This window comes from Paramisgurnus dabryanus, chromosome 7, assembly GCF_030506205.2.
Source record: "Paramisgurnus dabryanus chromosome 7, PD_genome_1.1, whole genome shotgun sequence".
Taxonomy (NCBI): domain Eukaryota; kingdom Metazoa; phylum Chordata; class Actinopteri; order Cypriniformes; family Cobitidae; genus Paramisgurnus; species Paramisgurnus dabryanus.
Genome location: NC_133343.1, coordinates 3,419,573 through 3,443,548, shown reverse-complemented (window position 1 = coordinate 3,443,548; position 23,976 = coordinate 3,419,573). Strand labels below are relative to the sequence as shown.

At 38.7% G+C, this 23,976-nt stretch overlaps 1 protein-coding gene across 1 annotated transcript; it reads right to left on the bottom strand.

Annotated features, from left to right (window-relative positions):
• Positions 1–1,160: 1,160 nt before the first annotated feature.
• Positions 1,161–22,701, bottom strand: rbm26 (RNA binding motif protein 26). Its single transcript, XM_065293790.2, has 23 exons — positions 22,349–22,701; positions 22,088–22,206; positions 19,904–20,046; positions 19,744–19,832; positions 18,995–19,248; positions 18,637–18,900; positions 18,222–18,461; positions 17,969–18,100; positions 16,278–16,412; positions 16,075–16,186; positions 15,614–15,770; positions 15,325–15,489; positions 15,007–15,126; positions 14,841–14,909; positions 14,607–14,720; positions 13,882–13,956; positions 12,713–12,880; positions 12,525–12,629; positions 8,621–8,824; positions 8,455–8,541; positions 8,258–8,371; positions 5,986–6,914; positions 1,161–1,786 (listed from the first exon to the last, which is right to left on the bottom strand). The coding sequence occupies exons 1-22, from the start codon at positions 22,405–22,407 to the stop codon at positions 6,825–6,827; spliced, it is 3,015 nt and encodes a 1,004-aa protein (XP_065149862.1). The 5' UTR covers positions 22,408–22,701; the 3' UTR covers positions 1,161–1,786; positions 5,986–6,824.
• Between the last annotated feature and the right edge of the window lie 1,275 nt (positions 22,702–23,976).

The window sequence follows — 23,976 nt, the reverse complement described above, 5'->3', positions numbered from 1 at the left end:
CCTGTAGCTTCTCTATGCGTTTTGGTGAATGGTGGACTGAGCCGTTGGATGCAATTCACAATTTCACTGCTAGATGCCACTAAAATCTACACACTGCACCTTTAAAATACAACATTTTGAGCAAAAAGCTAAAATAATTGCATTTTTGTGAAGGAATTTTGTAAGAGATTAGATTCAGAACGATGATCAAAACATACACAAAGTGTAAAATGAATAAATGTTTTACTTTTATTACGGATTAGCATAAAAACTTGAAAAAACGTTTATTTTAGACAAAGGTTTTCTCTTAATTGACAAGATAACTCGTCAATGGTGGGGAAAGAGTAATTTTTTTTGACAAAAAATATATATATATATAATTCTGCCCCCCAACAGTGTATTTTTGGGTATTGCTACAAATATACCCATACCTACTTATGACTGTTTTTTTGCTCCAGGGTCACATATAAAAAACAATCGTTTTAAAAACTTTTTTTAAATTTCATCACATAAATAAAAGTCAATTTTTCTATTGCTTGTAATTGCAAAGCACCAAAACAACTCAAGATTGGTCCAATCTGTCTTATTTTCCACTAAAATGCATTTGTAAAGTAATGTGACCTTTGACCCATAATTAAATCGACCTCTTTAACCTTTCTTACAGTCTGTCAAACCACATCTGTACAAATCACAATGTCAATACATCATTGAGGTTCATTAGGTGCTCCAAATATACGCCCATATATATTTCTCCATACAATGTAAAAAAATTCCGTAGAAATTGCAGCTGGGTTGCCGGTAATTTACCGTAGATTTAAATTTATGTTTTTAACTGGCAACATTTTGTTCAAAGTTAAATGAACATTAAACATTTACAAGTCTTTGTCTTTATAGAGTAAAACTAAAAAAACAGCATCAGGCAAAACATTCTGGGAAACAAAATCTGAAGCAAAAAACAAAAAAAGGTTGATGATGACTTCTGGTTCCCAGAATGCTTTGCATGAGGCTGTTATTGTATCGTTTAGTTCTGTAAAGATAAATACTTGTTAATATTTAAAATTGATTGAACTTTTAACAAATTCTTGCCAGTAAATTACATAAATGTAAATCTACGGTAAATTACCGGCAACCCAGCTGCAATAACATTGTAATTTCTACGGAATTTTTTTACAGTGTATATATACACATATCTCATGTCTGTTTACATGGTAATAAAGCAACTTACTTTCACAATGTTAAAAGCACATAACTTTTAAATTTTTATTAAATAAATAACAATATAATGCATTTATTTCTGTCTGTCTAAAATCTTCTGCATATATAGTTACATATATTAAAACAGAAGAGTAAAAAATCATAAAGCGCGATTTTATCAATGCATCCGTCAATCAATGAAGTGCACATTTCAATATTATTGTCAGAAAATTTATTCCTCAACATCTCTTAAGCAAAAATGCAATAGACAAAGAAAAAAAAAATACAGCAAATAAAAAGATAGCTTTTCGTCTACATGAGCAGGCGCATACATTTATACACATCAAGAGTATTTTTAACATAAGTGATGGCCGGTTCTGCACACTGTCTTCTTCAGTCCTACGGCACAGACACTCATGTACCCATGACACCGGTATCCAGGATGATCCATCGCCCCCGGCAACACAGGGCCGATTCCCAGAGGCCTCTCTGATTTATGGAGCTAATTTCCGCCGTGATGCTGGGGAGTCTGGGATTTGTGGTTCGGCTGAGGGCGGTCGTCTATACGGCAAGGCCACGGTAAAGTTCAAACAGCGAAAGCTTCGGTCAGCACCTACAGAGTGAGACGGATTGAGAGACTTTTGACAACTCGCACAGGGGGGAACAAAATTGCAAACGAGCTCAAAACACAACTAGGGTCATCTGTCATTACAAACGCAATCCCATTTCATTTCTTTAATGTTCTCCAATAAATTTGTTTCACGTACAGTCTAAATCATTGTATTTCATAAACACTCGGCACATTAGGCAACACCTGCCAGTTGTTATAGACAAAAGCACAGTTTACACCTGCTATTGAGATGCGTTTTGGTCGATCGGACCACAAGTAGACAAGAGAGACATGTTCCCTGGACCTCTTTTGTCTGCTTCGGTCCTGATGACTTCGAGGGGAGGGTCTGTGGGCGGGTTTAAGTTGACCCACACTAATATTATGCTTGTATTGTTATTAAACATGCTGCACATCTTTCTGTACATGTATATGTAAGAGCTGTTTCAGATATTTCTGAGCAATTGATGAAATACGCACAAGCAACTTTCACTCGCAAAATAAAAGCGGCCGAGAGCAGCTGTGGGTACAAGCTAGAAGTCAGGACTGATGTAAAAACGTTGTGCTTGGTGCTATTTGCATATCGGTTATAGCATATAAAGCAGTCAAATCTTTTTCCAAAGTAGCTAAATTTTCACCTTATATGACAAAGACCGTTTCGGGCGCACGTGCGGTGACGCGATAAGCGTCTGGTCCGAACTTTACGTCCGGTTTCTGTTTGTTTAATGGTCTGACTAGTTGCTGAAACTGAACTTTAACAAAAACCTTGTCGAAAATAACGAATGTTTGGGTTGCTTGTTATATATATATATAAACTACTTTAAAAGGACTTTGTTGTTATTTATTCTTCGCAGAGTTTACCGGAAGTTACGTGATGACCACGAAAGCCGCTTGTTTATGTTGTAACTGCTGAAACCGTCTATAGGGGTTAATGAAAGAAATATGTAAAGTTCTTTAAGTCAAATATCAGTAATTAAAGAGTTTCTTTGCAAAATGAGATAACTACGTTTTTTTTTCAGAAATCTCGTTTTTTGGTTGTGCATTCCAATTAATATAAATTCAACAGCAGTTGGTTTGTTTTCATTTAAACCTTTATAACTTAAAAAAATTAAGCTAAGTAGCACCATAAAACAAAATAATAACATGATAACATAATAATAAACATGTTTTGACAAAAATTTTAAGAACAGAGTTATCTCGTTTTGCAACGAAACTCTTCAATTGTTATGTTGTATTACTTGGTTTATATGTTTGTCCATCTTAACAATTAATTCGAACTAATCGTTTGAATAATAAAAGTTTTTGTGTACATCATATATGTGCGTGTATTGCGAATTAGTGCAAATATTTTTTTTATCAGGTAATACATATAATTTATCAGTGTGTTATACCCGAATAAATAAATTAATGAAAAAGTTCATAAGTCAGACTGTAAGCAAATGAGACTTACAGGAGAGCATGGTTGCTATTTAAACCCTTATTAAAACAGATGTAATCTGTTACCACAACAGTAGCCTATCTGTTTAAAATTATTGGTATATGTCTGCTAAAGTGTTAAATTCAAATTTGTCTAAATCGGTTTCATTCATTTTTTCTATTTTTGATCCGAGCGCACAATCAGAAAATCGGAAAACGAGTTGTTATTAATTTAATTATTTTAATTCAGTAAATAAATAATAGAAAAACAAGTCGTTTTTCTTTATTTTTCTTTTTGGTTTTAAATTGAAAAAAAAAAGATTGAAAGAATGATGCACTAGGCCCTATTTGTAAGCCGTTATTGTAAAATAAAAATAGTCTGATAAAAAATAACGGACTTCCAAAATAATCCGGCGGGCAAGAAAATATTGCTGCACACAAACGGTGCGCGCGGACGACCGCGGACCCTCCTGATGATAAAATTGACGTCATGTGGGCGGCTCCCGTACGCAGATGGCCCTGTAGTATACCTTCGGCTTTATGCGGGTGGCATGAAGTTACACTGCAAAAAATGACTTAGTATATTTTTCTTGTTTTCAGTAGAAATATAAAAAAATTCTTAAATCAAGATGCATTTTCTTGATGAGCAAAATGACTTAAGTAAATCTAGTTTTTATTCAAAAACATAAAATTTAAGTGAATTTGTGCTTAAAAAAAGCAAAAAAAACAAAAAAAATCTGCCGATGGGGTGAGAAAGATTATATTTTTACTTGTTTTAAGCACAAATTCAGTTAAATTGAATATTGGTTGTCTAAAAACTAGACTTCTTTTCTTGGGTCATTGGGTAAGCAAATTTTTCTTGAATTTGGCGTTTTATAAAAAAAATTCACGATTTTTTGCTTACCCCATCGGCAGATTTTTTTTGCTTGTTTTATGCACAAAATCACTTAAATTTCACATTTTTGGTCTAAAAACTAAACTCATTTTCTTGGGTCGTTTTGCTCATCAAGAAAAAACATTTTAATTTAAGAATTTTTTTGATTTTTTTACTGAAAACAAGACAAAAATACAATTCTTCTTGAAAATAATTTGCAGTGTAGTTGTGGAAGTCTGGGCCACAAAATGTGTCAGTTTGTTTATGTTGTTATCGCTGAAACAATAACTTGACATTTTATTCTTGTAACTGCTCTCAGAAACACTCAAAATCTGATTGGTCAATGGCAGCATACAATAACCGCCATTCATCCACGATTTAGAAACTTAACAGGTGTCCTGAACAACTGAGCCGACCACTTCAAGACCCCAAATGCAATTTTATTGGCTGAAGGACCTCTTAATGGGCACTTTATTCATTACAACATTGATCTGATGTGTCCAAGTAACCTACCAGCTTGGCATACACCCTTATAACACTGTGATCGTATGATGCCTTATTTGACACCTTTACCTTCCCAGGCCCTTAAAAACATCATCATGGCCGTCAGCTTTAGCTTCTTTTCCAAAGTGTTTACTCGGGGTAATTTGTCCCCTTTTCAGACGTCCAAATAAGAAAGCGCAGCCCAATCAAAGATTTCTCCTCAGGCGTGTATTATGATATAGGGTTTGAAATTTAGTCTCAAACTGAGCTCTGCGTGTCTGGCCGAGGGGGTTTTGTTTTTTAAAAGATGGTGGGGATAAACACTAAATTAATCATGTTTTGGCCGAACTTGCCGGGGACTGAAATTTGCTTATGGAGGCTCGTGATCGCATAAAATATTAAAGCGTTTTTCCGAGCGCTGGCAGGAGGGTACGAGAGGCGGCCCACCACCCCTGGCAGACCATTAACAGAGATAACCAACAGATGAGCGTGTTTGAGATCATTTTAATGAAACAAATAAAACTCATCGCAACTGAATATAGGTCACATCTAGATTGATATTAGCAGGTCGGGGATATTTTTAAAATTCTTCAGTCGCACACGATTCACTTCAATGGTTAAGCAATAAACACATTTATCTTACTGACATAAATTACAGATTACAGAGTCTTTACAAATGACAGCAGCGGTGTAAACACGTTAGCCGAAGCTCGCCGACGCGTGCTAAACTTGTTAGCTGATGTTTTCTGCCATAAATGCATTACGCGGTTTATTCTGCAACAAACACGTCCCGGCACACGGTGAGACTCGGCTTAACAAATGCATCACTTCATTACAAAGTAGTTGTGCCGCGGGGGTCCGAGGTACTGCGACCCCCAGATTAAATACACCCATTTAAGAATGCCGATTTACGCATACGTACTGTTCGGATTTAAGACCATCTCCATAGCAACGGCACGCACTAACTGACCCACCGCAGCTTATTAAAATGTTATATTACGATGCGAAAGAGGTCAAAGGTCAATTTTTAACTAAGGCATACAAACACACACTGATGGTGTATATAAGAGAGATCAGGTGGGCTGTTGCGACAGGAGTGCAGCATGAGGCCGTGCAGGTTTGGGATCGTGTCCATTTAAGGGCCCCCTCGCTGGGCCGGGTGAGGTTTAGAAGGTGGGAGAGCAAATCGAATTTCTCACAATTAGCTGCGCTTCCGTGACAAGCGCCGAGGTGGGAGCGCGACATCACCGACTGCTACGGCTCTGATTGGGTAATTTGTTTTCTGCCATGCAAATGTGATGCGAGGGGGCCGGATGCATGGAGCCTGGATGGCGCGCGAGGGCATCGAGGGTCAACAAATATTGTAAAAACTGGCTTTAGTGTCCTGCTGGAAAATACAAGAATGTATGTTCAGATCGACGGGAATATTTACCTGCGCTTGGCTTTCGGTACTCAGCGTTGATTCAATCTTCTTGTCATCGACCTACTAATGCAATAATAAAATTAGTTAAAAATCATTAGAAAAAAAATATCCAAATGTTTAAACGAATAAAAGCACATTTGCTTACCTGTTTGCTCATGCAGTATACTCACCTGCTGCTACCGTGGTAAACAAATAAAATAAGTTTGGAAATTCGCTCTTTTTGTGAGGATTGGGGGTGGGGGGTATGAAATGGTCTTTATTCAGCTGATCTGTTGTTGTTTTTTTGTTTTAACACTGCTCATGCAGCAAAGCTGTCAATTTTTTTTTCTTTTTTTCTCAGCTGATATCTTTTCTAGACCATTTCAATTCTTTATTTTTTTACATTTCATAATGAAACCCAGGAATCCAGAAGCATTAATTAATACAAACCATTAAAATTCATACATAAAATATGTACACAAAAGCTACTTCCTCGTCAGACCGATTATACTAGGAAAAGCATAAAACACGTTCTCGTAACAAAAATCTTCTGCAGTTTTGTCAAACATACCGCTTTTTCTCAACCAACCAGTAACATTTTACCAAATTACTGAAAAGAAACCAAATTGGTCGACATTTTTGACCAGAAAAACAAAAAAAAGGCAGCCAGCAGAAGCTTTTTTGGTTATTGACACAATACAAAATTGCTGAGAACGAAAAACAAATTAATCTTATTTTACATCGTTCAAATTCACAGGAGTTTACAGCTTTAAGTAAAATAAAAATATCAATGAAATGTAAATTAGATTTTTAAAAACAATTTCTGAAATAAACACGTGATGGGACGAGCTTGGGCGGCCGGGACGTCCTTATCTGCGCCACGAGCGTGACTCTTTATCGTCATCCTCCTCGTCATCGTCCTGTAGCAGCGAATCATCCACGAGTGAGTCCTCTGGAAACTACAGCCAATCAGAAGACAGAGAGACAAAAGTAAGATGCCAATCATACATTAGTGTACGATAACGCAATGCTTTATGCCTTTTTTCATGTTAAAATATCACGAAATAGGAAGTGATCATTGCTGTAAACAAAAAGCCAAGCTACTTTACAACCAATTATATAAACAAATGATTTTAGTCCTTCCAGAAAAACGCAGAGTTTTTTGTGATTGTTGCGGGCAAAAAGTCTTGATCTTGCGGCACATTTCTTAAAAAATGCGATGGAATATGGGATATTTGTGCGATAAAATTCTGCGAACTTGCCAAAACGGCGCGAACTTGCCAAAACGGCGCGAACATGTGTGGAGTAAATGCAACATTTTTCAATTTTCTGCTAAGATATATGTGACTTTTGCTACGAAAATGCCAGGATTATGAAATCATGCAAGCCCCTCATATTTTGCAAGCAGAAATCTGCAATTTATGCGGCAAAAGTGCGGCGTATTTAAAAAATGCGCACTTTGGCTGATTATGCATTGAATCATGCGAATGCATAATCACATTTTTCTGGAGAAACTGTGATTTTGTAATATTAGTTTTACTCTTATTTTTACTTCTTATTTTTTATTAAACTGTTATATAATGGGAATGTTTGTGCATTGACGTGAGACTTGTGTGTTATGAAAAATGTTATCATTTAATTTGTGCCCATCAATTAACGAGATTTGTGCTTTCTTTTGCTTACTAAAAATAGACATTACCAAATCATTATTCACTATATTTATTACACGACTCGTTGGAATGCTTGATTCTGATTGGCCTGTAGCGACGATTGAAGGTTTGTTATTCCCATATAACAACCGCTCAAAATTAATAATGCGCTGTAACCCGGATGCTGCAAATAATTTTGACAGGTACAGTTTAATATTACACAAAAATTTAGACTTCATTAAAAATGCGCAAATAACATTTTTCAAATCTATATTTAAAGGTGGGGTGCATGATCTCTGAAAGCCAATCACCTAAACAAACACGCCCCTAACCCAATAGAATCTGGACCTTTTTTGATAGACCCGCCCCACACATACGCAACCCAGGCAACGATGTCAGTAAGCATACATGCCCCTTACTAGTGTGTTTTGGTACTCGGCCCGACTTCCCTTTCCAAAGCGTTTTTTTTTTTTTGAAATTGTGCACCCTGCCTTTAATGTACCTTTCAGTGTGATACAAGACTGTCAAGGCTTATTTCTGCCATAACAACCGGCTGCCTATACATAACCTATACAGTGAGAAAACATGTGGATCATCCTGCCCACAACTAATACAAACACAAAGACGACAAAGCGATCAAACGTTAAGCATACCTCTTCATCATCAGGTTCGTTCTCATCCGGGTCCGTCGTGTTCAGTGAGGCCGCGGGTTTGTGCCAAGCCAAGCGTAGTTCTTGATTATTTATCCGGATGCCATGGACCGCCGCCTGCGGGGCAAAGCATTTACATTTAGACACACAAAGTATGCGTGTGTGTTTATGAGCTGGCAGTATGTTTTTTTTGTCCGTACCTGTTCTGCCTCTGCACGACTTCTGTACGTAATGATGGCGCTAAGACTAGGATCATCCACTTTGAAATCCTCAATCTCTCCGAATTGCTAGTGGGTATAGGAAACACCAGTTAAGACAACATCTAATCCAACAGTAACAGCTCTGTTTCTATTCAACAGGACTTACTGCAAAGTGTGGCAGCAGGTCGACTCGATCCGCTTCGGTAAAGCCGCTGATCTCTAAAGCTCTGGGCCGATGATCAACCACAGAGTGATTTGAAGCTCCTCTGCCGCGGCCCCGAATGCCTCTGCCCCGGCTCCTCAAGGCCCCCCGACCCCTGGTGTGGGCCCCCCTCCCACGTCCTGGATTGAGAAGGCCTCTTTTGGCTGCCTGGAGGAAAACACAAGATACGTCCTTTAAATACAACCATATGGTGCCACCCAGTGGAAGGTTTGAGAATAGGAAGAGATTTAAACAGATAATTGAAAGTGGGCCAAGTTTACTTAAAGGTTTTACTTTACATTGTGTCTGAAAAATCTGTTTTGTTTTTTATAAGCATGGACATGATGTTACATTGTGCACAAAACTTTAATGCACTTTCCTTGCAAGATGCATTATGTTTGGCATGTTATGCAATGTCTAGTACCCCATGGGTTCATACGGGTCTCTATCAGACAAAAACAGGCCTTCTTGACCCGAGTAACCTGCACTGTGCATCAGATGCTGTCAATCAAAATGTTCCAGTTTGTTTTCTTGTTTCTGATCTTTTGCACATAAAAAAACAAAAGGTTGCTTCATAATCTTTTGCAAATTTTATCTTCAAAACGACTTTTCAGTCAGTAGCCTGGTTAAAGATTTGCACAAAACTTAGCGGTATTTTTTAAATTGGGTTAAAAACTATTGCAAATCCACCCATCGCCTTGTTTTTGGAAGGACTTGTCGCGAGAAACCAATATTACGTTTTAGTCGCGTAACAGCGGTTCATAAAAACGCAATAGTTTTGCAATAGTTTGTATTGACATTTAGAAAATCATGCTACATTTTTGCATTTTCTTGGAAACCAGGCTATGTCATGTGGTTGTCTGTTCTTGCGACGCGACATGAAGTCGAATACGACTCTTGTGTCTCGTCCTCCAACCAAACATACCGCACCATAATATTTAACTCATTCCACGCAAGCTTGCTTTTGAAAAGTTGCCCACCAGAATTTTTTTTAATTTTCACAAAAGGTTCACAAAATACTTCCAGGAAAATGTTCTCCTAAAAATATATAAACCTACAAATATATCAAATGAAAGAACAGACCCTCTTGCTTTCAAACAAAAAAACTAAACGGTAAAAACTCGTTTCAACCTATCTTTATTTTTTTCTATGCTTATAAACGCTTAAATATGGGTATTTTTATAAAAAAAATAAAAAAATTTAGCAAAAAGTTGAAATAATTGCATTTTTGTGAAGTAATTTTGTTAGAGATCAGATTCAGAACGATTATTAAAACATACACAGAGTTTAAAGTGCCCATCTTATGACTGCTTTTCCACAAGTTATATAGGTGTATGAGTTCCATCAAGCATGTTTCAAAAGTTGTTTGCTCGAAATAGCTTGTAGGAAAAGATTGTTACCCATCTCTAGTAGCCTCTGTTTCAGGGCAGTTCAGATTGTGCCGTTTTGAGCTAGTCTTACATATTTATGAGCTGCTGCTCCTTTGATCACGCCCCACTACTAACGTCATGTCCCCGTGCGCGTGCTCAGTGGTATCGTGAGCAGTACAGACCATACGGTGTTATTATTTTATATATTATTATTATTAATGGTTTATGTTGCCAACAGACAAATCATGCAGAAAAGTATCACTAATAAGTACACTACAGGTGAAGAAACTCATGACACACAATGATTCCAGAGTAAATTGTGATGTTACGTTAGCAGTCACAACAATAAACTCGTTTTCCCTGGACAATGCTAACATATTCCCATTATAAAACATTTTCAAGCGCATTATTTTCGCAAATTACAGAAATTAAGACCCGGCAGGGGATGTATACTGCTTGTGGACCGCGTGCTAATTGCTAGAAGCTAGCGGGAGGTCCAGACCGTAAAGTTATAAGAGGCTCGGGGGTTAGCATCGTCAGAAAAGCCGAGGCGGTAAGGCCCGGTCTCGGTGTGTCAAACTCATCATGACACAAAGATTCCAGCGTAAATTGTGATGTAGCAGTCTGAACAATACACTCGTTTTCCCTGGACAATACTAACATATTGCCGTTATAAACATTTTCAAACGCATTATTTTCGCAAATTACAGAAATTAAGACCCGGCGGGGGATGTATACTGCTTGTGGACCGCGTGCTAATTGCTAGAAGCTAGCGGGAGGTCCGGACCGTGTATATATCTATGCGGACCGTAAAGTTATTAGAGGCTCGCCTCGTCAGAAAAGCCGGGGTGTACGGTCTCGGTTAGTTTGGCAAAAAGCTTTTAGCTCTAGCATCATAAATGTAGTATTTTGTGACAGAAGATGACAACATGCAAAATACAACGTGACTTCTTACCTTTTGTGATGAAACAACGCGATCGCGAATCGAATCCAGTCTGTTTCAGATGTGTGAATGATCCATGAAAGTCCAATAAAATACATCCAATTACCATTTTTGTCCACAAATGCTTATAATCCGTGAAATATAGATACATAGTCTGTTGTTTACATCAGATTTCGCATGAACGTCTTATCACCTACAATCTGAGGACTGTTTGCGTCGTAACACACTGTATATAAGATTACTCCGGGTTCCAATAACCACGCGTTAAAACTTTGTTTTTAAAAGTAGGTGGGAGTATAATCCATAATATCCAAATAGCGCTGTTATTTCCGTGAGAGATGATAACAGCACAGAGGGTCTCATTCAAGTGACTGCTCTATGCTCTCTAGCTACCTGGTGGGTGGAGACCTGCGAGTGGGGTGGTGGGCGGGAAAATTCAAACTGAATGTGACGAAACTTTTTGTAACGTCACAACGGAGCTGAGTTTTAACTCGCGCAATCTGAGACTCAAGGCAGAGGACTCACTCAAAACAGCATGGATGGAATTTTTTCCAAGTTTGTATGCGTGTGGGAGCATCAGAGACACAAATGAACACCCCAAAACCCAGAAAAAGTGAGTTTTTCATAATACGGGCACTTTAAAATTAGTAAATAATTTTTTTGCTTTTTTTTATAAATTGGTTATAGTGGACAATCACGGTATTACATATAAACATAAAAACTAATCAGGAACACTTATTTTTCATGCAAATTTTTTCTCTTAATTGGCGAGATAACTCAATGGCGGGGAAAGAGTTAAAGAATGATCATGTGACATTTTACGCACATTTATGTCAGGTGACCTGTACATGCGAAATGAAATTACTTCCATTGCATTTTTGTGATGTATTCCTTATTTGAACAGCCTTAAATATCACCTCACCTGAGCCTAAAACTTTTGCGATACATGTGACGGTACATTCACACGGGGCGAAAGCGTTAACGCTTCACGGAAGGCTTGTCTGAACCGTGGCCAACAGCCAATCACAGTGGCCGCAACACATGTCCAGGTCTTTCATAAACGTAATTGGGATATTTGCATGAGATGATCTGATTGGCTGACGAATGTGTTGGCGCTTGAAAAGTTGAGAAATGTTCAACTTCTGCCGCAAGTAACAGCAGTGACGCGACGATGACAGATCCAAAATTCAGTTTTGCAACGGATGACGTCACACATTAAAAGTAAATGAGAAGCGTTAACGTTTTCGCCCCATGTGAATGCACCGTGAGTGTTTTGGGGAAATTGATGCGTTTGCATTGGTTGCACTTTCAATTGGTTATTTTTATTTGCACAGTTTGAAGGGAAATGAAAACTTTTTATGTAACCAAGATGAAAATATAGTATTGACCAAAAAAAAAAATCACATAAAACAAATCCTGCAGGTAATGATACAGTCCTATTTTACCGTATTTCTTTCTAAAAAATCAGTCTCACATTACAAATGTTATGAATTCACTTTCATTTTCATGTTCCAACAATTTGTGAGAGTAATGAAGAAAGTAAGCCATGAAATACCTCTAGCTGCAGCTGAGTATATTTAATCTTAAGATCGGCTGTGTCTTCTCCTGCCTGCATTTTCTTATAAAGGTCCAACTCGGTGTCCAAAAGTTCCTTCTGAGCCTGTGAACAAACAGAGAGACATTTAAGAAAAAATGTACTTCTTCATTACGCTTATATGTGAGTTTGGGTGCAAATGTGTGTACCTGTGCTTTACTCTTGGCCGTCGTCTTGAGCACATTGGCGCTGGACAGACCTTTGATCTCCTCCTGGAGTTTAGTGATGCTGTTGGTGAGGGTGGCGAGCGTCTGCATGATCTGACTTTTATCTTCCGCCTTCATGGATTTGTTTTTCTCCAGCTTGGATATCAGCAACTACACAAGATAATTCATAATAATCAAGATAACAATAATGATTTGAGATCTGGTGACTGTGGGGGGCCATTTTAGTACAGTGAACTCATTGTCATGTTCAAGAAACCAATTTGAAATGATTCAAGCTTTGTGACATGGTGCATTATCCTGCTGGAAGTAGCCGTCAGAGGATGGGAACATGGTGGTCATAAAGGGATGGACATGGTCAGAAACAATGCTCAGGTAGGCTGTGGCATTTAAATGATGCCCAATTGGCACAAAGGGGCCTAAAGTGTGCAAAGAAAACATCCCCCACACCATTAAACCACCACCACCAGCCTGCACAGTGGTAACAAGGCATGATGGATCCATGTTCTCATTCTGTTTACGCCAAATTCTGACTCTACCATCTGAATGTCTCAACAGAAATCGAGACTTATCAGACCAGGCAACTTTGCTGCATATCTCGGTTGTAACGAGTGGTTATTTCAGTCAAAGTTGCTCTTCTATCAGCTTGAATCAGTCGGCCATTCTCCTCTGACCTCTAGCATCAACAAGGCATTTTCACCCACAGGACTACTGGATGTTTTTCCCTTTTCACACCATTCTTTGTAAACCCTAGAAATGGTTGTGCGTGAAAATCCCAGTAACTGAGCAGATTGTGAAATACTCAGACCGGCCCCTCTGGCACCAACAACCATGCCACACTCAAAATTGCTTAAATCACCTTTCTTTCCCATTCTGACATTCAGTTTAGAGTTCAGGAGATTGTCTTGACCAGGACCACACCCCTAAATGCATTGAAGCAACTGCCATCTGATTGGTTGATTAGATAATTCCATTAATGAAAAATTGAACAGGTGTTCCTAATAATCCTTTAGGTGAGTGTATACAGTATGTATTATAAGAGTACAGTTTAAAACCACCATTCAGTCTGGCACACAAATCTGTTATAATAAAATTGTTATACATCCAGGAGAAATGAGCAAAAAATAAAACACAGGCGACAATTAATAATGCACCTTCTGAGTCTGAATGTGTTTCTCCAAGATCTCCTGTTTCTTCTTCCTGACGTCCTGCTGAAGCTTTAGCGCCTCCTGGTGCACAAACCACAAAACAAAAGTTTAGACAAAAATGTGAACAACAGACAATACAGAAAGGCAAGTTTTTTTTAAAGCTCTACTTAAAGAGCACATATCATGCCCATTTTTACAAGATGTAATGTAATTCTCAAGTCTTCCTAGTATGTATCTGTAAAGTTTTAGCTTAAAATCTCTCACAGATCACTTGTTATAGCCTGTCTAAAATGCCCCATTTGGGCCAGGGTGGATGCAAAAAGCTCTGTTTTTATGTCTGTACCTTTAAATGCAAATTAACTACAGCTCCTCAGTAGCTTATCAGCAGACATGGAGAGCTTTTAGTTAAAATAGATCTGATTCCTGTGAATACAGTCTGAGACAAGAGTATCTTAAGCCACATTAGCTAAAGAAAAGCTTTTGGGAAAAATTAACTGTGGGCGGAGCTTGTTTGTGTGATGTCACATTAACAAGAGAATCAAAACCGCATGTCTAATGAGACTGCTTTGGTTTAACAGGGATTAATAAAGAAGGAGAGGGGTGTTTATTTCATTGTAGCCAACACACATTTATGTCCAAACCCCTCGAAAAAGTGGATTTTGCATAATATGTGCCCTTAAATCTAACACTGTGCTATAACAGGCATCTGTATCAAGCATATTTACACAAACCTGTTTCCTTTTTAAGGCATCTTCTGGACTGACAGTTGGACTGAACGGTGCAGCCTTTTGACCGGCTTTGAACGCTGCTGGGTTATAAACTGTCTTTGTCAGGCCGGTAAACACCTGTAAAGAAAAATATTATAAATATAATACATAATGAAGATGTTCTCCGTTCAGTCTAGTTTGTCTTAAGCAGCCAGTGGGGTCATGGACTGCATTATAAGCTACTTTAAATAAACTAACCTTTCCTCCAAGAGCCCCTGGTTTGGTGGAGAAGCCCAGACGGTCTTTCACTGAAGACTTGTTCGCATTCTGTAGACAACAGAAAGAGACGTCAGGTTTAAGATGACACCTATTCAACTACTTTACACACAAGATCAGGAACACATAAAGTCACACAAACACTCACCTGTGGAGCGCTGCTGGGGTCCTGTACGGGTTCGGTGTGTGCAGTTGGCAGGGGACCGAGTCGGTCTTTGACCGACTGTTTCAGTGTGTTCACTACAAGCTCTTGCTTAAACTGTACATTCTACACAAATAAGAAATTAGAAATTTAGAGAAACAAGAGTTGTACAAATCTGTACACACAAATATGCACTGTGCACAAACAAATGTGCATAAGCATGTTGTTATACAGAAATTACGACGAGGGGCTATGCATGCATTACCCAAGCTGTTTATATGCTTTAAAACTTCACTGCATACTTGGGTATGTGTCTTTACGTACCACAGGTTGCGTGGCGTATGCATGCTCAGGTGCATCCTCTCTGTACCATTGCACTTTAATGAAGCGGTTGTTTAACACAGCCTCGGTGCTCTGCATGGCCCGTCTAGCCTCCTCCGGGGATGCAAACTGAATCAGCGCCCCCTCTCTGTCATTATTATACGCCACCTTTACAAGGGGAAATGTGTCCGTCAGCCTTTTTTGTGATCGTGAACATCATCATGTGACTGTAACATTAGTGCTGTTATAGTGTAGATGTTTAACAGCAAACTGAGTGTTTGGGTTTTAGTACCTGAAGGTTGACGATGGTGCCAAACTTGCTAAAGTGCTCATTGAGTTTGCTGATATTGTTGAGTTCAGGAGGAATCTGTTTGATGGCCAGTTTTGTATTTGGTGAAGAGAAGGGAACTTTTCGGTGAAATCCGTGATGGTTGGGCTGGTAGTTTGGCCTGTGGAGCAGAAAAGTACATAATATAAACAAACATACACAGTGAGGTCACATGTATATGCATGTGTGTATATACATGGACAGACTTAAAGTAGTATCTCCTGCAATACATGCAATACAATTGCCATAGAGATTTCATATTTATTTCTCATCTTAGGTTGTTATAAAAATTTTATTCAAAGCTCAAAAAGTCTTCACCTGACTAAATCTTGGATGAAACAAACATTTTATTTAGTAAATTTCATGGTGTAATATCATAGGATACAGGTGTTTATTATTATTATTAATAAAATAAATGGTCTTACTTGTCAAACCAGGGTTTCTTTGGAGGACCCGCTCCATCGATCAGTCCTGCACCTCTCTTCCTGGATTCCGACTCTAAAACAATCCTCATACTGTTGCTGTTTGACATTTTATCTGAAAGAATCACATGAAAGACAAATTTAGACAATATGCACCCCATGTACACAATTCTTAATAAAATAAAGTACACAGTGCTCGCCGTTACCTCTAGGGCGCAGATCCACCTCTCCCATGGTTAAGCCAATCAGGTTGGGCCGCTGAGTGTTGACCCGGTGTCTGTACATGGGCCGTGAAGTCATGCTGGGAGCCTCAGGATTGTACACATCTGGCTCAAACGAGTCTATAACAATGATAAACCAACATTAAATACATTTGCAATATTTATTGTTGTTGAATAGCTTTTTCAAATACTTGATTCTGGTTAAAGGCCCAAACATAAAACTTTATTACCCACCCGGCATTGGATTGGACAAATATCTGTGCTAGTTTCCCATCTTATGAATAATGCAGCAGTCTCATCTTGTATAACAAAATCATTGAAGCACAAATCCATTCTTTATTTATTTGCTTAGCAGCCATGTGGTAAGCAGAACACTGTGCAGATGACAATGTTATGCGAATACCACATTTTCCCTCTTGCTGCAGGTCATCCAAACAGGGTTCCCACACCTTAGTTAACTTCAAATTCAAGGACCTTTCAAGGACTTTCCAGGTCCAATATCCTCAAATTCAAGGACGAAATGTGAGGTAACATTTCAAGTGAGAGCAAGGTTACATCGTGTTACATTTTAAGATACAATGTTACAGTTCCCTTTCGAGGGAACTCGTGCTGAGTCACTGCGGTGACACTTTGGGGACGCCTCCAGGGGTAAGTGCGTCTGAATGTGTATATCAAATTCAACCAATGGCTTAATGACAAAGACAGGGTGACATGGGAGCCAGGAAGTATATGGCTATCTGAAATATTGCCAAAGACGGCATTACAGGGATGCGGGAAGTATGGCAAGGGAGACGCAGCGTCTCGTTCCCTTCTCAGGGAACAACAGTTACATACGTAACCCGAGACATTTTCATGTGTCAAACACAACTATGCAAAAAAGCATTTTGGTATCAATCAATATTCGCATACAGAATATAAAAGCATTTAAAGCGAACAGTTAAGCACGTGTGCTTAAAAGGCTAAACATTTTATGATCCTACACTACACAGGGAATAATATGGATTTTTTTCCAGAAAACTTCTTGCATAAAGTAGATTTAAGCACTTTCAATGACCTGTACATATTAAAAAACTTCCCAGGGCCTTGAATTATTTCCCTCAGATTCACAAACTTTCAAGGATTTCAAGGACCCGTGGGAACCCTGCGCTTGGGTTTGGGGTTAGAACGACTTTGTCACATCAAATGACATCCTACACAAACCCAACTCTAGCCCTAACGTCAGGTGACAATTATTAAAAAATCTGGATAAAAATTGTATAAACCAATAGTTAAAGTGACATCCTAACCCAAACCCCAAATCTAACCCCAAACCCAAGCAACAATGGTTTAAAAATAGGAAAAACAATACATGAGGAAAAGAAAGATCTCCGAAAAATGCGGAGATACGTGACAATGACACGGATAAATTAGCAAAATTTTCCGTGAGTATACCACAGAACTTTGTGAGATCACGTTGGATTTTATGATGAAATTAACATTTCCATCCAAACTGAAATTTCGATTTGTGCAATGTAAAGGGCATTGGAAACAGCTACTGTCACAAAATAAACCCAGACAGATTTGAAGCGATACTAACAAACTGACGACATGTGCAGGTTTCATACATGACAGTCCATTTATAAAACCCTTAAAGGCATAAACCAGCATTGTATTCCTGTACATCTGTGATCACATACCCGAGGTATAGAGGGGCGGTGGGGGCAGAGGCCGGACACCTGACGTGACTATAGTGGGCACAGAGCTGGTGATGGAGTTTGGAGGTGCGTCCATTCCAGATGGCTTCAGGGCCGGGAGAGGAGGAGGGGGACCTAAAAGAGACCAGAACAAAATACTCTCCAGATATCCAAAAATCCAAAGCTATAGGTCACAAATTAATTATTTTCTTTACTTTTGATACAACATTGTGCAAACATTGATAGCATTTCTTACCTGCGACAGGTGGTAAGCTAGGTGGCATGGTGCCGGCTGGGGGCACAGGTGGTCTGAGGTTCACTGGTGGGGCCAGGAGTGATGGAGGGGGTGGAAGGCAAGGGGGCGGTGGACCGTCTACCACAGGAAGTGGCGGGGGTTGAAAGGGAAGTATGCTGGGTAGATTGACGTCCTCCACCACCACTGGATCACTTCCATGGTCAAAAGGACACATGTCCCCTCGCATGCAGAAACCCTTCTCTGTCAGACATTAACCAATAAAGAAAGTTGTTTAAGCATGCAGTAAATCACACAAAAGGGCACTAATGAAACCTAAATGAGTAACTCACTAGATTTTGAAACCAATTCATACTTAAAGTATTAATTTTACAAAGTCAACACCATAAGATTCGTGCAATGCATGGATGCTATTTACCATCATAGTCACGGCATCGTTTTCGCGGTGGGCCGTCTCTGCTGAACGGCGTGTGGTCTTGCGGAAACTCCGACCAGCTTTCAGTGGTGTTGTTACCATGGTGAGTAGGGGCAATAACGGTAATAGTGCTACTGAGGGCAGGCACGGGAAAATGAGCCGAGGAGTCCCCGAGCGTAACAGGCGTTGCGTTGTATCCATCAGTGCTTGCACCCTCCTGACGCTCTGGACGACTGAGGTCATATTTCAACTTTCCAGAATCCCGCTCTAGAAGATAAAGACCAACGCTTAATTCATAAATTCAAAGGTTATTAATGGAGCTATATTATAGTGTGAGGTGATAGGAAATGGCGACACACACCTCTGCTTCTTGAGCGTGTTCTTGAGCGTGTTCGCGATCGGCTGCGGTCGCGATCTCTGTCGCGATCTCTGTCCCTCTCTCGGTCTCGGTCGCGCGCACGATCCTTGCTCCAGCTGCGACTACGACTGCGGCTGAAACTGCGGCTGCGCTCCCTCCTGCGGTTGTACCGCTCTCTGTACGAGTCTCTTCTGGGTGGGTTGCGATCGTAGTCGCGTTTTCGAGTGCGGTCGTCTTTTTTGCGTTCCTCCCCTCTCCTATAAGTAAAACAACAATTAGCTTGAAAAGAGGATGACATAGATATAAAAAAAATATTACGAATATCGAAAACAATATTAATATTTAAAGGTGCAGTGTGTACATTTTTTGCGACATCTAGTGGTGAGGTTGCGAATTGCAACATACGGCTCAGTCCACTGCTCACCTCTTGCTTTTGAAACACATAAGAGAAGCTACGGCAGCCGCCACCAGACAAACATGTCATTGTTGGAGACAACTTAGTAAAAAAGTTTGTCCGTTAAGGGCTTCTGTAGAAACATGGCTGCACAAAATGGCGGCTTCCATGTAAGGGGACCCTCTGTGTATGTACATAAAACGTCTAATTCTAAGGCAATAAACACATAACTGTTCATTAGGAAACGTCTTTAAACACCCCTGATAATTTAGTTTTGTACATTTTTTTTAATTTCTGTCAAGAGATCCTTCAACAAATTACACACTGCACCTTTAAACAATGCCTAGTGCGATCTCACCTGCTGTCTCGGCCGTATCTCGTACTAGGCTGAGGACTGTGGTTTATTCTCCTGGAGAATTTCTTGTCCCTGTCTTCATCTCGACTGGGCTGTTCGCGAAAAAAACAAATTTCAGGGCAAATTTCGGCACACAAGAAATTTAAAATGAAAGTTAGTTTACCTCCTCTCTCTTGGATTCATCTTTCTCTGTGCGCTGGTGAGGCTCGGTGGCAGTTCTGCTTATGGAAGTTGGTTGCTCTGGTTGAGGTAGGTAACTCTTTGCGTTCACAGCTTCGAAAAGTTTATCCACAAACGTCTGCGTATCTGTGCAAATAAAGTAAAGGTGAGTTAAAACGCTTCCATGCCAATGACAAATTTTTATGGCAATCTATATTTCCACTATTATCCACTAGGTGGTGCTCTTATCCAACTTATAAAACACTAAAACATCCACTAATCCAAAAACAGCAGGGTTTCCCGCAGCACTTTGCAGTTCGGGCGGCCCGCCTAAGCTGAGAAACCCTCCCCCCTTAACTAGGTCGTCCAAAAAAATAAAATAAATTCGCTGCACAAAAGGCCGTCAAGTGCATCTCGGAGAATAGTAAGTTAGCTGGTGATTTTGTTGTTTGAGCAACCTGCTGGCTAGGTTTCACGTGCCTGTTGATTCGATATAATTGAGCACTCTTGCGCACTTTATTTATGTGCATTACTTACATGCTACAGTAGTTACACTTCTTTAAGATCATGTAATTAATAGTAGGAAATAATCAGTTTTTTTATAATTTTTGCGCTATCTATCATCGTTCGCCAGACGTTCTACAACATCTGCTTTAGTTTGTGTTTATTAACCCTTTAGTTTCACTTTATCATGCAGCTATTCCCATTAAAGGGTATCTGTTAAGCTGAGCTACTTCATCTTTAATAAATAATTATTATATAAACTATATTTAATTAGCAATTATTTATCAACTTTTATCCTACGTTGAGTTTTTATAATAAACTTGTAAATCGCGCTACACACTTCATTTCATGTTTTCATCGTCTTGTCTGCACATATTTTCATGCTGTGAGCTTGGTAACTTCGGTCGAAATATTTCACTACTTGAGATGTTATTTCCCTATTTTATTAAATAATACTTTTATCTGGCTGAAAGTTCACCTTTATCATTACTGTTGTGGTTAAAAGCCAGATAACAGCAACTCCCTGGAGGAGCTTCACCTTGAGAGATGGCTGTATGTATTTGTGTTTCGTCTCCACATTTTTCTCTCTTTGTTAAAGAATCCAGACTGTGATCATACCATATAAGATTGATTGACCAAATGCTGATTCTAGACATGCTTGTATTAGTGATGCATCAGCCAATACTGTCTTATAAAAGCACATTTTCTCACTATCAGAAGACTTTTCAAAAACAGCTAATGATCAGGGCACATTATATCATGCGATTCAACGAACTCAATCCGCAGAAGCACTGAGAGAATTGCTTGTAGTTGTTTTTCATGTTGAAAGACAGGTAGATCGTGAGCCCACATGTGCGCAGTTGCGAATTTAGGCATGGGCGACATAGGCACAGGTCCAGGCGGCATTTTACAATGGGTGACTGGGTTATTTATCACTCATTTGGCTGTACCACTCATGAGCAAGTTTTTCAACCAAAGTTCTGTTTTTAAATCTTGCGTGTTTCCCGCGCCAACACTGAATTTGAGTCATTTACACAAACTAGACGTGCGAATGAGGCGGATTCGTGTCTACCGTGCCGCGCTAAAAGCCTCATTCGCACAGCGAGACCTCCAGAAATCACTCGCGCTTGACGCCTCTACCGCGGCTGGTGTGAATGCAGCATTACTCAATCCGCCGGTTCGGCAAGCTTTCATTAGTGGCTCGCATGGCAGTAAATAATACGGTGATCATGCAGGCATGCGCTTTTTTGTTAGCAAACCATACCAAACCCATTACATCAAGACGTACAGAGCAATTGTCATATGACATTAAAGTACCGTGAGTTCAGACAGTTTGTTGTAATTCAAATTACTCTCACGGCACAGTAATGTCACTCGCCAATCGTTCTCTGCAGCGCCGCATAAAATTAAGAGAAAGGTGGCCCCCTAGTGGTTCGGGGGGCACTGCATATGCACACTATAAGAATGGTTAGCATTAAGAAAATAGTGTTTTTGTCATTAATGGAAATCATCTTGTCTCAGTTACAAATTTTACTGGTAAATGATAAAGAATGAATCACCTTTTTTATTGCATTGCATATTGTATGTTCAGGGATGACAGATTGATAAGCAGACATGCTATTTATGAAATCAATAAAGTTAATACGTTAAATGAACAATACAATGCTTTATAAAGATACGTTACCTTTCTGAAGGAATACATCCAACTGGTCAATGCATAGTGCTTTCAACTCTTTCTCTGATTTGTCTTTCTTCACTAAGGCAACCACATACTTTGCAAGTGCAGAAGGGTCGGCATCGCATCTGCAGGTTGAACACATATTTACATTAAATGCACACATTAAATACAAATCGCACGACAGACATATTGATATTCAACAAAGCAAAACTGAATGTCACGTGCACAGGTATCACATTGATGCATCGCATCGTTAGCTTCACTTACATGGGTTCAAGGGTCTTTGAGAGCCATGTCTTCAAAGCTTCGAGGTTTTCAATGATCATTTTTCAGTGAAGGGGTATTTCTCTGCAGTGCTGCCCTGTCTGTGAGTGATCAACTGCAGGGTGTTTATGGTCCAGTGAGGGTGCCAGGCCTCACACACTCACTCACGCGCGCATAAATTCCCGCTTGGAATAACACATACAATTACACAGCCGCCGTGGAAGACAGCCGCTAACAGAGAGCTTTGATTCGGCCTTTCCTGAAGAATTATCGGTATGGGGTTGGTTAAAATGTGAACGAAGTGTCCGCCACACTTTCTGCTCTCTTTCCTACTTTCCAGAAATGGCGACTGTTTACTCTCGCGTCAGATCTCGCGATAGCGGTCAGGGTTCCAGAGAGTTTCTTAAAGGGGGCGCTGGAGTGGACACACCACTTCACATTATACAGTAGATTCATTTTATTTTTGTTTCATGTCACATTTATTTGTGAACGATTATATTGGCTTAATATTTATAAAGGAAAAACTTATTTGAGTAAATAATTAAAGACAGCATGAACACTTTTTGGGGCAGTTTCCCCATAGGGCTTAAAATGCATGTTTGAGCTGTCCCATACAGCAAAAAATACATTTTCAAATATAATTTAAAATATATGTCAAAATATACAAAACATTTATTTTTCACCAATATATTTTTTGCCCATTTTTGTATATTTTGAAATATATTTGAAATATTTAAAAAATAAATATTTTTAAAGCATTTATATTCACATCCCACTGGAAGAAAATTTTTAATGTTTATGTTACAAACCTGTAAACATTACAGGTTGAAAAGGTTAAAAGTATATATTCAACTGTAAAAAATAAACTTTATAAAATTCTATATTTTGATCAGGAAAATATATTTTTTGCCGTATGGGTTGTAAAAATAGAAACGTATTTGTTGTCCAAATTTGTTGTCTAAAATTTTTTTTTATTTAAATAAATACATTTCAGATTAATTTAAATTTAATTAAGCTTTACTTTCTGCAAAATGTATTTATTTAAAACAATTTTTTTGGCCAAAGAAATGTATTTTTTGCCATATGGGGTCTTTATTTAAAAACATCTTGCACTAACATATATCAGTGCCATTGCTGTCTTAAGATGCACCCCAGTATTCTTTTTTATATTTTGTAAGGTTTGTTTGTAAAAGTACTTTATTGTCCTAAAATCCTGGATTTATCTAAACCCTGTCAATAAAACTGACACCATGTTAACTATGTACAGTATATTTATATTTAATGTAATGAATTAGTTTTAATATTATTATTTTTAAATTGACCTGATTTTTGTTTGTGAAGGACACTGAAAAAAGTTAAAGTCGGATTCATTAAAAAAATTACTTAAATTGGTAACACCTAAAAAAAAATCTATTTTGTTTTTCAACTTAAATTTTCTTACTTTAAACATTTTAGTTGACAAAACTTAATTTTTTAAGTGTTAACAGTTGAAATAATTTGTTTAAGTAGATCCAACTTTCACTTTTTACAGTGTGTAACTTTATTTAATTGTTACTACTATATTACAGTGGTCTCCAACATTATTCTTATTTATTAAATTTTTTATATTAGCTTGGCTTCTTTTATGTTAT